Genomic DNA, 17,608 nt, shown 5'->3' with positions numbered 1-17,608 from the left:
TTTTTTAAACCCATGTAGATCTTTGCTGACTATGATTCTGCAGCAAGGAATTCTACAACAGGACCACGTTTTGCTAAAACACATCATTTACTATTTTCTCTGAATCTGCCTCCAGATGAATTCATGTGATGCTTTCCAATTCTTCCACTGGAAAGGAAAAAAAATACATTCATTCCCTATTCAGACTCTCCATACGAACCTCTGCATGTACCTGGATCTCTAAGCTCCATGCCGTCCACTACGGTATCACATATCCAGCTATGTCTGAGCTTTCTACTGCGTTCGTTCACTCAATATCTTCCAGTACTGCAGAGGAGACTCTCGGGATGGAACTGCTACTACAGAGACAGCATTTCTGTATGACACATCCTAGACTCTTCCCTGTAAGGCTCTCTCCTTCTTCTTCCATTGCATATGCCAGTCACTGGGATTTTTCTAGTATCTTTTTTACTATAGGACACCCAAGTCCCTGCTATTTATACACTAAGCCACCTGAAGGACATATTTAATTTTATAACCAAAGATTCCAACTGAAATGACCATCATTCTCATGCACTTAGATAGCACCAGGCCACAGAAAGATATATTCACATAAATAAAATTTTAGATCACTCTCATTTTTGAAAATTTAAGTTCAAGCTGGCTGGGTTATGAAGCTGTAACTTCTAGATCTGGTATTGTTAAAAAAAGAGAAAAATCCTGGTTCTGCAGAACTGAATGATCTTTTTTTGGTGCGTGGACTTTACTCACAAGTTTGGCGCTTGTACTAGTCCGTATGCAAGTGGCTGCAGAGCTCAGTTTTGCCCCCGTCCTCACTTTTTTTCCTTTTTTACTTTTGCACCTAGACTTCTGTGTCTCCATGAATATTGCAAATGCTATAGGGAAAGGCCTCTTTACTTGACTTATATTCTGATATTCATCATTACAGCAATTTATCGATTAGAGCATTTTGAGTATAACACATTCATATTCTTAAACACTGCAAGTGCTTTTAAGTGCTTTTACACTCCACCCAAAATCTAAGTTAGGCTTCACAAGCACTTTGTAAACTCAAAGAAGCAGCTATGGACTAGCATGTTCTCACAGACTAGCTGCACAGCTCAAATTAGATTTTATTTTTTTTTGTTATTGTTTGAAAATTTAACCATTACCATACGGTAGCTGAGAATCTTCTAGCAGCACTGTTCTGAACTTGCCAAATGTCTTAAAAGCCCAAATACATATGGATCTTTTTCTTTCCTGCTTGGACATATTCTGTCCACAGGAATTAAGTACAGAAACAGTAAAATGTCTCCGATTAAGTGCGCTTTTTCATAAGGAAATCTAAGAATTCCATTCAACGTAAATATCTGGGCTTCACTGTCTACGCGTGTCATCTAAGAGCGAAGGAGTGGAACATTGGTTAACAAATATACTACAGAACTACTTCTACACATTCATTTTTCAAGAGTTAACATTTTACCTTCTTATGCAAGCAACATGCCTTATAATAGGAATAGTGGCATAGGCAAGTTATCATTTACTCATAGATTTATCACTATTTCGAGTACATTTAAAAAAACAGGAACTGTACTTAAGTTTTAAATAAAACACTACTAGAATTCATTATCTCTAGAGTGGGTCACATTCATTATATTCATGAGTACTCACTTCTCCACCCACAGTACAGAAACTATTTTCACACCCATCTTCTGTGCTTTTCTCCATGTAGCCAAACGTCCGTCTTTGAAGATGACATGGGTCACATGCTTGTTCAAAGTTTTTGAAACCTGCAGAAGTACACAAAGTTCTCACCTTTAAGTCTGATAATCAGAAAATACTAATGAATTTAGCTAGTGTAGTCTGTTTTTAATGTATTAAACATTAGCATAAAAACTTATTCTAAACCTTATGTCAAGGACTTTTTGATCTCTCCCATCTTTGCAAGATGCCTCAAGCAATCAAAACTCGAGTCCTATAGGCAAACCAATGCAAAACATGCTAGAGGGCTAGAGTAGCCTTTTGTTTTCAAAGTTCTTTTCTCTAGATTACCATTTTTATCTCCCTGTTCTAGCTGTATCACTAATCTCACAATATTTTTATTTAAGTAGCCCAATGTGATTTCTTATGGAACAGGCATATAGAAAACAGTTGCCACTATAAAAAGAAATGCCGAATTACATCTTTTATTTAGTAAAGTAACAGACTTAAAGACTAGACCTAACTTTATCCCTTAAAATAATTCTAATCATTAAAGATCACTTTTAGTTTTGAGGGAAGGCTGAAGATAGTACAAACAAAAAATTATATGGGAACACTTTAAAAAGTGAGAAATACAGAAAACTTGAGCCAGTACATCTAATATCATACCTGACATTTTCACTGTGTTATACAACTGACCAAATTTTCAGTTATCATTCTCTTCTAACAACTGTTAACCTTCTCAGTTCTACATATTCCATTCTTCACAACCAAAGTTTCCTTTTGTTAAGACTAAACATCCTACACATAAAACTGACCAGTTGTTGTGATTGCTGACACAGTAACATCAGTACAATTCATATTTTAAAGCAGCGTCTTCTCAGCACAGCCAAAAGGAAACAGCTGTGTAGCTCTTTGCTGTGCTCTCAATTGCATCACTATACTTGGCTCCCAATATGTTGGATTTATACTTGTCTTTAAGCAAACTATTCAGCTTTCCCAAAAATTTCTGGTGGGAAGATTTATTGCTTCTCATAGAAAAAAACCCCATGATATTTAATTATCTGAGTATATAGGACCAATAATCTCTTTTGGAATAAATTAAACATGCAGATACAATTGCTTTTTCCCTTATGCTGGTATCTAGCTCACAGCCCATGTCCTGAGTAGGGAGATGTTTGATACAGCTTTGCCTCCAAATTATGGAGCAGTACCAACCTACACCTTTTTCTCACCTCTCCTGTCTCCTGCCCCTGGAGGTCCTCTGCAGCTCACCTGACCTTAGCTTGAGAAATCTGAATCAAGAATCTAGTGAAAACCTAAATAAGAGTTTTCTTTCCTGACAGAGTGAGCCAAGACTGTTTACTATCACGTGCTCAGCCCAATAAAAGGGAAGGAAGTGTCTGGAAAAGTGAACAGGCAGGATTCACCCCTTTTCAGTTCCGGGGTTCTCCTAAAGATATTTATCTGTATCATCCACCTATACCTTTCACCATATCCAGCTACTTTTTGATCAGCTTGAAGAATTTTGAAGCTTAATGTTTAGTCATATTTTCTGTGAGAAAAAACAACCATCATGAAAATTCCATAGATCTGATAGTACAGCACAAAAGAATGAGAACTACTTCTCACTCGAGTTACTTTTTCAGAGTTGTATTTTCTTTTATAGTAAAAACAGTTATTCTACTGTTCTGTCATGCTCTCTCGGCTAAATTATACAGTAAGAGAGGCTTATGCGAGATTAGCAAAGTTTCCTAAATGACAGCAAGATACACATGTACCAAGGACCTCTTAAAAGGCACAGGGAATTTACAGAAGTATAATTTAGAGCATGATGTGGGCTGTAAGCATCTCCATTAACGAGTGAAACAAGAAGGGAAGATGCCAGTTTGACTTCACTCTCTGCTTGAAATTTTACAGCTGGCATTTAAACATATTTTCCACCTACAAGTCAACCATACTTGACATGGAAAAAAATCACTGAGACGTATACAAAGACTCTTAGCTGTGTTTTTTTACTAGCACTTTCTGAAGCTGAACCACATTTGTAGAAGGGTGAATGGAAGAACAAAATGCCATGGTACTTGGTTTAGAAAACACTGTAAAAACAAGAGAGCAGCTGCCTACAAGTTAAAGAAAACAAAACAACATAAGGTACATACTTGTAAACCACAGGCTTTCAACACTGAGATTTGTTTTGCACACAGTACATGGCAAGCCCGATACTTCACAACAAACACGCTATCATAACAATATACAAAGAGGTTTACAGATACAGGGAGGCTTTAAAAACATTTGCTGTCTGTCAGCAGTAAGACTTTACAATACATTCACCTATTCTCAGGCTTGTGATTTTCTTCCTTTCTGCACTTTAAAAATTCATATTACAACGAAACAGACATGACAAGCAAGCGAGTTCACAGTTAAGAGCTTTCCTATCCTATTTATTTCAAAATAGTTTCCTTACTTTTGCTCCCATATCAACAAGCTGCTGTTCAAAGGTTTTCGAGTAATTTTCTGTTCTGTTAGATGACCAAACTTCTACGAATGCTGAAATACCTGGATCAGAAAAGAGAAAACAACAAACAGTTAATGATATATATACCATGGTAAAAGGGGTTAAAACTGCCCTTGCAACACAATTTTCCTTTTATACATATTGTATTCAGTAGCAAGTTCGGCTTCTAATAAACTAAGTATCAGTTGTCAGCAGTGGAATATTCTTTTTGAAGTATTCCTGTCCTTTAAATTAGCTGTAAAAGAATAAACTTATAAGTTTGACACTAGTTCCACAACTTTTCACTTTGTCACACTACCCGCTTAATAAGTGGCACAGTGTCTTTACCTTATCATTATTTAATCGCTGGTAATCTTCAGGTTAATAAAAAAATTTAAGGCAAGCTGATGTAACACAAGTTACAGAATATAATGAAAGAAACGTGATGGAATTATTCCTTCCCCTGTCTTCCCCTCCAAAAAAACTTCTGCGGAAGTATTACTCAGCAATTTCCAATTGACTTCAAATTCCACCTTATTTATAATTGATCACCCGGAGTCAAGAACATAACACAGGATCTAATACAATTTCATCTCAGCTGCTTAACCTAACTTTAGGTATATCACATTTAAGTAGCTTCCTTTATCAACTGGATTAATAATCTTCCCAAGGAATAAAATCAGTCTTGATTGGGAAGGTCTAAAAAAAACAAAACCAACTCAGATATACCGACATGGGACAGATAAGCAAACAAAACCCATAACAATCCATTCATTTTACTTAGGACAGGCACCAACATGACCTAGAGCTCCACTGGCCGTGCCAATTTTGAAAGATGGATTAGGAAAAGTTACAGAAAACTGCAGGAATGCTGGTTCACCAAAAGCACATTTACACAAACTATATGCCATTCTACTCTCAGAACTCATGAGTAAAATTGAAAGCGTCAATTTAAAAGGGTCATCCTCGGCAAATACTACTTAATTTTCTTAGGTACTATATATGTTGTCCTGATTCACTATTATGTAGTGTCATCTGCCTTCTTTCTAAATGAAAACCAGAATAATGTTCCAACAGTAGCACGTTTATAAAAACTAACATATTTTGCAATAGATAGAAACACTTTTAACATACAGGAGAAACATGGAATATAAAACACCTCCCTACCCAAACCACGGGGAAAAAAAATCTTCTAAGCAGTACTATGACTGGGGGAACTTAAGGAGCTTCAGACAAGTCTACTCCAATGTGCTTTTAATTGTGTTCTCCTACTACTGGACCAGGGCAACTTTTGTCAGAGTTGCTTTTCTTCTTGATTGACATATTGTGAAAAACAGAGCATTCTGCACTTGATGTAACCTTCCTGTTACATCAAATATTTAAGAAACTTCATAGTTATAAATCTCCTAGAAAAACAGGTCACAGTAGTTTCAGTGAAGGTCAGACTAGGAACTTAGAGGAACACTATTGCAGAGCTACATGAATGTGCAGTAGGATCAAAGGTACATTTTACAATAATTAACCAATTTTAGCTAATCAAATGAATACCAAATAACAAGGCACTCTAATTTTTGTACCATCAACAGAAAGAAAAAAGAGGAAGGGTTTGGAGCTGTGAACTTGCTTCTTGTAAAAGACAGTTTACAGAATCATAAAATGATTTGGGTTGGAAGGGACCTTAAAGCCTGTCCAGTTCCAAACCCCTCTCATGGGTAGGGACACCTCCCACCAGACCAGGCTGCTCAAGGCCTCACCCAACCTGGCCTTGAATACCTCCAGGGATGGTGTATCCACAGCTTCCCTGGGCAACGTGTTCCAGGGCCTCATCACACTCATCGTGAGGAATTTCTTCCCAACGTCTAACCTAATTCCAATTTAAAGCCATTCCTCATCATCCTGTCACTCCACGCCCTTGTAAACAGTCCCTCTCCAGCTTTCCTGTAGTCCTTTCAGGTACTGGAAGGTCGCTATAAGATCTCCCTGGAACCTTCTCTTATCCAGGCTGAACAAGCCCAACTCTCTCAGCCTGTGCTTGAACGGAAGGTGCTCCAGCCCTAGTATTGTCTTCATGCCCTCCTCTGGACCCATTCCAACAGTTCCATGTCCTTCTTATGTCGGGGATTCCAGAACTGGACACAATACTCCAGATGAGGTCTCCCAAGAGAGGAATAGAGGGGCAGAATCCCTTCCCTCGCCCTGCTGGCCACGCTTCTCTTGATGCAGCCCAGGACACGGTTGGCCTTCTGGGCTCTGAGCACACATTGCTGTTCCTTTCTCGCGGGCTGTTCCTACATCCCTATCCTGGCCCTGCCTGCAGGCTGCCGTGCCTAATCTGCCCCAAGGGCAAAGTCCCACCCCAGACTCTGTGCCGGGGAGAGCTATACCAAAAACACCAGTAAATAAACTCTAAGACTTGTTCTGGAGTTTTAAAAAGCAAACACCTCGGTATCAGGCCAGGGCAACACGAGACAGTCATCTCCATCAATCCTGTCCAGCAAGACCAGAGCTGGGACAGAACAGACTTCTCTCTCACACGCAAACGGATAAATTTTCCCAGAAATTCCATGCATATTCTATTCCTTTCCAAGGACTCAACTTAATGTCATCATGCACTTCGCAATAAACAAATCTTTTGCTAATGTGAAGCTTTTGGAGCCAGTTCTGCCTGACTTTGCATTTGAGATGGGGAAAGGCTGCAAACAGAGGTGATTACAGAAAAAGACACGTCTGTTCAGCACAGATCACACTGAACACGAGACGTTATCATCTCCAAAGAATGAACAGTGTCTGGAAAAACACTGAAAAAACCACGCCGTGAAAACGCATGCTATGAGAGCACCATTCTAACGTTCAAAGAATACAACTGCTTGGATGAAACTTTAGTTTAAATCAAAGATATTCCACTTTTTGTAATAGAAACCACTTCTTGCATCACAAACAATGAGCAGCCTCTGGAAAAACAATTTGGAAAAATAGGCTTTAAGAAAAAACGCACTATCAGAGGAACACAGAATCATAGAATCTTCAGGCTGGAAAAGACTTCTTGGATTATGGACATGCTGCCTAACCTTCAGAAAACACAATCACATGGATGAAACTTAACTCAACTCTATCTTAAATGAGAAATATTGCACTTTTTGTATTAGCAACCACTTTCTGTATCCGGGTTGGGGGGGAGGAGGCTGGGAAGCACCGCAGGAAGGGCTGCAAAGAGCACGGTCCCGGCTGCGTCCCTGCATCCTTGAGTCCCTGCATCCTTGCGTCCCTCCGCCCCGCCGGGAGAAACCTCCAGCGCTCAGCAGACGAGCCGGTACCTTTCAGGACGGGCTCCATGAGCGGCTCCGTTCGCAGAAGCTCCAGAATCGCCGCCGCCACCGTTCAAACCCGCCCCCGCGCGCCTGCGCGCACCCGGCCCCGCGCCTGCGCCTGCGGCCAGGGCTGATGGGGGGGGGGAGGGGGTGGGGGCTGTAGAGACTGGGAGGCATCGCATGGTTAGAGTGGGGAAGGGCTTTAAAGGTCCTCCACGCTGGAACGGGGGGATGTCATCCAGAGGGGCCTGCACAGAGTGGAGAAGTGGGGCTGTGAGAACCTCACGAGGTTCAACAAGGCCAAGTGTAAGGTCCTGCACTGGGTTGGGGCAATCCCCCGTTTTCAATACAGGATGGGGGACGATGTGATTGAGAGCAGCCCTGCAGAGAAGGGCTTGGGGGTGCTGCTCGATGAGAAGCTCGACATGAGCCGGCAATGTGCACTCACAGCCCAGAAGGCCAACCGTGTCCTGGGCTGCATCCAAAGCAGCGTGGCCAGCAGAGAGAGGGAGGGGATTCTGCCCCTCTATTCCTCTTTTCGGAGACCTCGTCTGGAGTATTGTGTCCAGTTCTGGAATCCTCAACGTAAGAGGGAGCTGGAGCTGTTGGAACGGGTCCAGAGAAGTGCTACAAAGATGATCGGAAGGCTGGAGCACCTTCCATACGAGGACAGGCTGAGAGAGTTGGGGTTGTTCAGCCTGGAGAAGAGAAGGCTCCAGGGAGACCTTACAGCGACCTTCCAGTACCTGCAGAGGCTCCAGGAAAGCTGGAGAGGGGCATTTTACAAGGGCCTATAATGATAGGATGAGGGGGAAGTGACTTTAAATTGGAAAGGGGAAGATTTAAACTAGACATTAGGAAGAAATTCTTCATGATGAGGGTGGTGAGGAACTGGCACAGGTTGCCCAGGGAAGTTGAGGCTGCTCCCTCCCTGGAGGGGTTCAGGGCCAGGTTGGATGGGGCCTTGGGCAGCCTGGTCTGGTGAGAAGCGTCCCTGCCCATGGGACAGCGAAGATAGATAGTGCCACCATAAGAAAAAGGTGGAACTATGTTCACCATATACATGAAAACTACATTCCAGCTGTGTCAGTGGGATACTTCAACTAGTCCACATGACCAAAGCTGTCATAATACCTAGAGCAACTAAGAAGGTTTGTTATTACTCAGTATAGTCTAGTTTTGTGTATTTATTATTGGGAGTGTTGCTTGTTTGTTCTGTTGCTTGATTGGCTTTATAGGCCTATTTCTAATTTGGATGAACTGTTTTAACCTTTTGCATTTTTCTTCGTTCTTTGATGTCCAGGTGTGAGTCGTGAGTCCCAGATAAACTTAAAAAGTTGAGGTGCATTACTTCCCCTAAAGTCAGAAATTCCAGTCAGTCAGTCTATGTATTTAGCATGCTTGTATACAAAAATATATTTGTAATTATGTTCTTTACAATGTTACTTGATCTTTGCAGATGCAGAGATGGGAAGAAATGCTTGGAGGAGGTGCAGACTTGCGTGTTGCTTTCATGGATGGAGCCCCATGAAGCAGCTCAGATCAGCTGTCATATCCTCCTCTGACAAAGTAGAGTCATCATTTTCTTACTAACCCTGAGAGTTCTTGTCTGTGCCTGTTTCATTTTGAATGTCACTTTTGTAGCATACAAAATCGTACAGTGTTTCTTCAGCCGTGTAGCATGATGTTAATACTGGACTTCTGAATATACCTTTCATAGTCCACCCCAGGATAAGTGCCTTTTTTCAGGGCCATGTAATTGTTCTGCCATAGACTATTTCCAGCTGATGAGCTCCAGTATTGTAGCTGCTTGTTTATTAGTTTCTAATTTCGTTGCATTCCAATATGTGAGCTCATCCAATTGTTTCTGTATTCCAGTCTGCCTCTGTTTTAATAAAGCCTCTGTTCAGGCAATCTGCAAATTTCATTAGCATACGCTTTCTTTATTTCCAAGTTCATAATTAAAATAGTAAGAAAGATGGGGTCTTAACTGGATCTAAGACTTAAATGGAGCTCCAACTGGGTTTTAACTGCTCATTGAGGTTCTCCATTACAATTTTGTTTCTTTTTCTCTCTGCTGTGATCCATCTTATCCCTATCTACCTTCCCTGCTTAAGACTTCTTGAACAAACCTCCTTTTTCTTCATGTGGAGCAATAACTTATATCAAATCGTTTATTAAAGTGACGTAGATCTAATCTTTGTTACCTTTGTCTAGAAAACAATTTTCTAATGTAGAAGAGGTATGTGGTAGCATGATCTCAGGAATCCTAATTTATGCAATTGACAACTTTTGTCCCTTTCCTATGCCATACATTGCCCATAAATTCTTCCTCTTTTCTCCTATCCTGCTTGGTATGAATGTCGGCAAAATTATTCCTGACCAATTAGCACCAGTAAAATACTTTTTTGCCCAGCAATGGCCACCTCCAGCTGATTAAACTGAATTCTGATGCGATAGACTGGAATTACAGGCCAGGAAACCAGCTGAAAGTGGTGCAAATATAGCTCAAAATTGGGGCCATACTAATGGAAGGAAACTCTGATGCTGCAATTTTTTGTACCACATAGTAATCTGACACACATGCTGGCAATTTGTGTTGAACTATTGTAAATAAGATCTAGGCATCATGCCTCAGTAGTCTCAGATGCGTTTTAGTCTCATTGCTTCTCCACAAGTAGAATGTCTCCTGCGATTGCCAACAGTGGCTTGTTTGTTTTCCTATTTTCTTCTTTTAACTGATGCTTAAAAAGGCATGTTTGACCTTTCCAGTTCTGTTCCAAAGAAGAATGAAAGCTCTTCTGTTTTGGAGTGTAATTCAATCTAAAGAGACAGGGAAATTCTTATTTCCTATTTTCCTTGTTTCTTTTTGTATGTATTATGTGGAGTATTACAGAATCACAGAATCACAGAACAGTCAGGGTTGGAAGGGACCTTTGGAGACCATCTAGTCCACCCCCTCACCTGCTAAAGCAGGTTCACCTACAGCAGGTTTCTCAGGAGGGTTTTGACTATGTCCAGAGAAGGAGACTCCACAACCCTTCTGGACAGTCTGTTCCAGTGCTTTGTCACCCTCAAAGTGAAGAAGGGATTTTTCTCATGTTTGGGTGGAGCTTTCCGTGCTTCAGATTGTGCCCATTGCCTCTTGTCCTGTCACTGGACACCACTAAGTGAGTTTGGCCCCACCCTCCTGACAGCCACCCTCCATAGGCATTGATAAGATCCCCTTTCTTCTTCTCCAGGCTAAACAGACCCAAGTCACTCAGCCTGTGCTCATAAAAGAGATGATCCAGTCCTCTCATCAACTTTATGACTCTCTGGTGGACTCTCTCCAGTAGTTTCTTGTCTTTCTTGAGCTGGGAAGCCCAGAACTTGACACAGTACTCTAGATACGGCCTTCCTAGCACAGAGGGGGAGGATCACCTCCCTTGACCTGCTAGCCACATTCTTCTTAACGCACCCCAGGATAGCATTGGCTTTCTTGGCCGCGAGGGCACACTGCTGACTCATGGTTTGTTTCGTGTCCACCAGTACTCCCAGGTACTTCTCTGTAGAGTTACTTTCCATCAGGTCAACCCCTGACTGGTACTGGTGCACAAGGTTGTTCCTCTCAAGGTGCAGGACCGTACACTTGCCTTTGTTGAACTTCATTATGTTCATCTCTACCCTGCTCTCCAGCCTGTCAGGATCTCACTGAATGGAGCCTTCTGGTGTATCAGCCACTCTTTCCATTTTTTTTGTCATCAGCAAACTTGCTGAGGGTGCTCTCTGTTCCCTCATCCAGGTCGTTGCCAAGTATGTTGAACAAAGCTGGACCCAATACCAAGCCTTGGGGAGTACCACTGGCCACTAGCTTCCAACTAGACTCTGCACTGACAATGACAGTCCTCTGAGCTCTGCCATCCAGCCAGTTCTCAGTGCACCTTACTGTCCACTCGTTTAACACACTTGCTAAGCTTACCTATGACGATGTTGTGGGAGACAGTGTCAAAAGCCTTGCTGAAGTCCAGGTAGACAACATCTACTGCTGTTCCCCCATCTACCCAGCCTGTTATGCTCTCGCAGAAGGCTATCAGATTGTTCAAGTGTGATAAATATAGTATATGGAATGATGTATAATCTATTTGTAGCATAGTATATATTAGTAAAACAAGCACACCAAAAATTAGAAGTTTTTAAGAGCTAAAGGATCTTTGTAAGCAATATTGGGGGAAAAAAAAGTTGCATAAACTTGTCGGATGGATTTGTATTTATCATTGTCAAAAGCCTTTATTGATAGTCTCACTCCTTACTTGTGTTTGATGGAATGTGGAAAAAGTTATGAGGGACATTTATTTCGTGTCACAAAGAAAGTCTAGTATTATGGATCATGTTGTCTTTCAAAATTGTTGAATGTTCTCATCAATGAGATGACTAGTTTATTTTCTAATGCTGATGTTCCTGATAAAAAAAAATGACATTTAATAGGTATAAGGCTTTGAGGAAAGGAAAAAGCAGTTAATTTTTTTCCTTTCCACTGAGGCAGTGACACCAATTTTATTTTCTCTTTCTACCCTGTAATTTTAAGAAATCACCCCTTTTAGATCCACAGCTAATCTGCTGACACAGCACCAGCTTTATTTTGAATTTATGAAACACTGATAATAGGATACGGTCCTCGCCTTGTAAGTTTTAACTCACTGAGTAAGAAAATATCTTTGACACACTATGGCCCCAGAGCCTTATCATGGAAGAAAAACACGGCATCATGCTGAAAAATAACAGCCCATCATGTCATTGAGAGCATGACTCAACAATGTGCTAATAAGCAGGTGTCTGTGGTGTTCGTGCTGGTGCAGAAGGTTTATGCATCTGCCCTCTGCAGTTTTCACTGACTTTGTCACTGGCTATGTCTGCAGCTGTGAAGGGGTGGAAAAGGCAGTTATCTGACCTCTGTACTAAAACTCTGCGCTGAAGGTTTGTGATTTTCCCACACCAGGCAGAACTGGATTACTGACCACAGGCTGCTTGAGTTTCATGCAGCCCTTTGTGGAGAAGCAGATCTGGAAGATAGAAGGCAGCATTAAGGAAGAGTATCCAAAATGCTTCATGATCCTATTCTCACTCAGCAAAGCAGCCCACAAGATACTGTTTAAAAATGCTATCCTGTTGCGTCTGTTCGGCAGGTCTTGGTGATACACGTGAGAGCAATTTAAGAGGTTTCCATATCCTGCTGTGAGCTCCATGGTTTCTGAGAGTCTCAGGAAAAGTGACAGTAGAGTAAGTTTGGAGTTCAGGCTGTGGACTGAGGCAGGAAAGGCACTGATTTACACTTGCTACTATTATATTTATTATGACAGTGTTTCTACCCTGTGAAGTACAGATACATAGATCACTTCCTAGGGATTTGCCATATGAACAGAATTTGCTATGCAATAATCCAATGGATGTGAAAATTTAAAGCGATGTATTTTGGGGCACAACAACCCTATGCAGTGCTACAGACTGGGGGAAGAGTGGCTGGAGAGCTGCACGGAGGAGAAGGACCTGGGGGTAATGGTTGACAGCCGACTGAACATGAGCCAGCAGTGTGCCCAGGTGGCCAAGAAGGCCAACAGCATCTTGGCTTGTATCAGAAACGGTGTGACCAGCAGGTCCGGGGAGGTTATTCTCCCTCTGTACTCAGCACTGGTGAGACCGCACCTCGAATACTGTGTTCAGTTCTGGGCCCCTCACCACAAGAAGGATGTTGAGGCTCTGGAGCGTGTCCAGAGAAGAGCAACGAAGCTGGTGAGGGGGATGGAGAACAAGTCTGACGAGGAGCGGCTGAGAGAGCTGGGGTTGTTTAGCCTGGAGAAGAGGAGGCTGAGGGGAGACCTTATTGCTCTCTACAACTACCTGAAAGGAGGTTGTGGAGAGGAGGGAGCTGGGCTCTTCTCCCAAGTGACAGGGGACAGGACAAGGGGGAATGGCCTCAAGCTCTGCCAGGGGAGGTTCAGGCTGGACATCAGGAAAAAATTTTTCATGGAAAGGGTCATCGGGCACTGGAACAGGCTGCCCAGGGAGGTGGTCGAGTCGCCTTTGCTGGAGGTGTTTAAGGGACCGGTGGATGAAGTGCGTAGGGACATGGTTTAAGGGAGTTTTAGGAATGGTTGGACTCGATGATCCGGTGGGTCCTTTCCAACCTGGTGATTCTATGACGCTATGATTCTATGATTCTGTATAAGTATACTCAAAAAGCTGTAGAGATCCACAGAATGGAAAATACTAAAAGCCACTGACTGGTAACCGGACTGTTTTTTTGACTTTGATAGGCATCCCAAAGTTCTAGAGCTAAGATTGTTTTGGACAAAGGCCAAGAATAAGGTTATTTTGAGGTGGTTGTGTGGCTACTTTAGTTTCTGTATTCTCTCATATCAGTTCTGATATGCCATATAGCACAAAGCTAGACAACATGAGAGCTAAATGATTACTTTATTCTTAGTGTATTATTTTAATTTGCCACACGTTCCTGTCTTTCCCTATGCCTGTTAGTAAAGTTAAGAAGTTATTCTTTCATGCAGCCCAGCAGTGCTGCATAACATTTATTAAACTGATTTCTCTTCAGCTAGTTGAAGTTTTCAAATTGTTTTTTGTTGTCTAGAAATTAAGACCTGAGACACATGAGGATATGGCTTGTTGTAAAAGCAGTTTGGACATGAGTAGTAGGCACCAGACCCATGATTAAGCTTTTAATGATAATTTTGGGTGCCTGAATTTCAGTGTGGCTACTGTATAGAACATTTTTATGGTTAAGGTTTTATTGGTATTACTAAAGGCTATAGAGAAGTCACTATGGAACATCTATTAATTTACAGCACAACAGCTTGTCCAATAACTGCCAAAAAGTAACTGCTCTTACCTAGAAGTGAATGATTGATTACCCTTTCTTACTACCAGCGAGAAAATGTTTACAAGAGGTAAACATTGTACATGGATTATTGCAGTGGAATGACAAATCCATTGCGTGTTCATGGGTTATATTAACTTCTTTTATCTTCTAAGTTGCTGATAGCCTTAGAATATATCACTTGCCTTCCTCTGAAACAAGACATGTAGAGAAGTTTGGATTGAGCATCTAAAACCGTTAATTGGTTTGGAAAAATTAGGCCTAAACCTAATGTTCTCAAAAGTGGCAAAACACTGAGGCAAAGAATAGTTCATTGCACCCTCAGGTAGGACTTGCAAATAGCAGGCAAAAAGGAAGTGAATGTATTATTAAGAAAAAAGTTACTTCTCTATACTTGCTTGAATAAGAAGCAGTATATAAAGTCTCAAATGGGATTGTAAAAGGGTTCGTGCTCTACGAATGTACTCAGTGTTGTGGAATTCATCTGCTTCGCCTTTCTGTTGGAACAAGGAGCTTTTACTGGCAACATATTGGGTTATAAAAAGGACTTTAATGTCTCTTGAGGCTGAGGAAGAGACAAAGTGTTCCTACAGAGAGAAATTTCAGGAGCAGCAAAACTCAGGAGAAACAATACGATGGGTGAGGACTATGTCTTTTTATTTCCCTGTAATGGGACAACTTTGGACCTAGTATGTGTATGTCTTACTAGAAGCATGGAGAAAATGTTACTGGGATGATATAAACACGTCGTCTAGATATTTAACAAGTCTACTACAACTTATGCTCATCATAATTCTCAGTATTATAAGCGTTAAGGGCACTGTGAACTTCATGATAACACTGAGGATGATAACATTTGGCTCCTCTTGTTTTAAATGCAGAGATCTTAAGTAGTTGGGCACACAATTTGCATGCAGTACATCCATGATAAACTATCTTTGAAGGTGAAACAGGCTTAAGAAATTATCCCTTCCATACACACACAGTAATACTGTTGTTTGCTGTCCCCTCTTAGTGGCAGTAAGCTGTTAGATGTTCATGATGCATTGTTGGCTGTGTTCAGGTTATAGGTAATGTCTTCTACTTCAAGACCCGTTTATTTCAACAATGTTATTTCATTTTAGTGATGTGATTCAGAGCAAGTAGGAGGGGCCAGAAAGACCTCTTGAGGATGAGAAACTTCTTAAGTGTGCTTCATTGCTAAAGGCAGCATTATATAAACTACAGCTTCATTTTTGACATGACCTCTCTTCTCTGCATTACTCAGGGGTGAACCTTGCTTTTTCCGGTCTATGACCCTATGTTGTATAAGAAAAAAAATCAAGACTTTATTCATGTCTGGCCTCAGACAGAAAAAGGGAAATCATGTCCTTGTTCCAGACCTGTCTGTGATCATAACATCAGGATCACTACACCCAGACTGTGGAGCCAGGATACAGCCGGTATTGCTGCAAAAGTTATATTTGGTTGGTGAAGACAAGAAATGTGCATAAGTGAGGGGAGAGCTGTGGGAAGCCAGAATCGGGAAAAAAAAAAAAAAAGACTTCTGCTAGTAAAAGAAGCATATTGAGTTTTTGAAAATTAGATTATATCCACCACATCACAAGAAAGAAGCACACCAGAAGATGATCTTCACATGAATCAAAGCTGATCAATGCTTCTGGTTACAAAAAGAAAATGAGGAGCATCATTAATCTGAAATGCTGCAGGGAAAGCTGTTTCTTCATTTTTTTAAAACAATTCTTATGTAACTTTTCAGTCTCAGTTGAGTTTCAGAAGTCACCTAGAAACTAAAAAGGAAACACAGCTAGCAATTTTTGCAATAGTTTTATTTTACATCATAGGAACATTGCTCTTGCTCTCCTGTTCCGAAAGTAGGCTATCTGACCAACAGAGATAAAGACATTATTTACTAAATTCAAGGGTAATCAAAGTGATTCATACATAATGACCAAAAGGTTTCATTTCTAAATATAAACAGGTACCAACAAGGTAGTGTGGGGGGAGTTCATGTAAACATTTTTACTTACCTGCAATGATATATTTTCTAGCTATCAGGAGATATATCTGTTTTCTTAGTCTGATTTAATCATTTGTGCTACCCTGTAGCATAGGAATGTCGAAAGAATTAATTAGTTAATGTTTGCTCATTGTTCTTTTTTCCAAGTGCCCTTGTGTCCTGTTATACTTAGCAAAAAATTTCAACTCAAGTTTCATTGTTTCAAGAGCTTGTCATTTATTGTGATAAAATGGTGCCGCTCTGCTGTTTTGACCAAGAGGTCAGTCTGAACATGAAGTAAACAGGATGGAGCTGTACATATTCTTTAAGGAGAGAGTGCTTTCCTATCCTGTCGATGGTATTTACAACCGAGAAAAAGGAAGCAGAGAGAGCAAGAGGGTTCCAGAAAAATGAGAGAGTGGCGGGGAAGGGTAACGTGGCCGAGGTCCAGGTAAGGTTGTTAATAAGGAAACAAGTCTTTGGCAATGAATGTTGGCTACAACACTTGTTCACATTAAAAAAGAAAAATCTTTAGGGAAAAAATTGTTATAGAATCATCAGCCACACAGTACACTTACCAAATCAGCCAACTGAACTTACAAAGCAAACCTACTACTTACTGCCTGCACGAGTTCTCTTGTGTCTTCTTACATAAAGGAGAGAAAAAGGGACTTTCTTCAGTACTGGAAATGAAAAGAGTTAAATTGCATGAGCAAATAGTGCCTGGCACCGCCAATGATGTCCTTAATGCTTCTTGCCCACAAGCAGCACCACCTCTCTCTCTCCACTGAGAGGTCAGCCTCTGCTCATTGTAGCAGCTACTCGATGTCTAACCTGAATCTTTCCTTGTAGCAGTAAGCCAAGCTAACAGAGAACTTGCACAGACCATGAAAACACTCCCAAACCCAGAAATCGACCCCAAATTTTAGTGTTACTCCCTGACAGAATAGAGCTGACTGTCCCCTACTGCCAGATTGCTGAGTGCATTTTCCTTTGACACACTGTCATAACACCTCCCTGCTGCTCTTTTGACCTCACCATTGTCCTGCCTTTTCCCTCTTGAAAAACAAATGTGGAAAAAAAAGCCCGGAAACTTCATTTTGGACCACGAACAGCAGCTGCAGCAGCGCCAGTTCCTCTGCAGGTTCCTACGCATTGGTTCCTGGCCAGCAGCGCACAGAGGCACTGGAAGAGGAAGGTGCAGGAGGAAAGAGTTCAGTTCTAGATCATTCATTCTCCTTGTCCAAGTTCCTTCT

General features: G+C 41.3%; 1 protein-coding gene across 1 annotated transcript in view; it reads right to left on the bottom strand.

The window, feature by feature from the left end:
* Positions 1–7,597, bottom strand: part of MCPH1 (microcephalin 1) — a 126,299-nt gene extending 118,702 nt beyond the window's left edge. Inside the window, exons 1-3 of the mRNA XM_054062532.1 lie at positions 7,492–7,597; positions 4,148–4,239; positions 1,651–1,769 (exon numbers count right to left, since the gene is read on the bottom strand). Of these exons, the coding sequence (XP_053918507.1) occupies positions 1,651–1,769; positions 4,148–4,239; positions 7,492–7,510 (230 nt within the window). The 5' untranslated portion in view covers positions 7,511–7,597. The remainder of the gene's footprint in view (positions 1–1,650; positions 1,770–4,147; positions 4,240–7,491) is intronic.
* Between the last annotated feature and the right edge of the window lie 10,011 nt (positions 7,598–17,608).

Source organism: Cuculus canorus, chromosome 3, assembly GCF_017976375.1.
Source record: "Cuculus canorus isolate bCucCan1 chromosome 3, bCucCan1.pri, whole genome shotgun sequence".
Classification (NCBI taxonomy): domain Eukaryota; kingdom Metazoa; phylum Chordata; class Aves; order Cuculiformes; family Cuculidae; genus Cuculus; species Cuculus canorus.
Note: the sequence above shows the minus strand (reverse complement) of the source record. Positions and strands in the feature narration are given on the sequence as shown.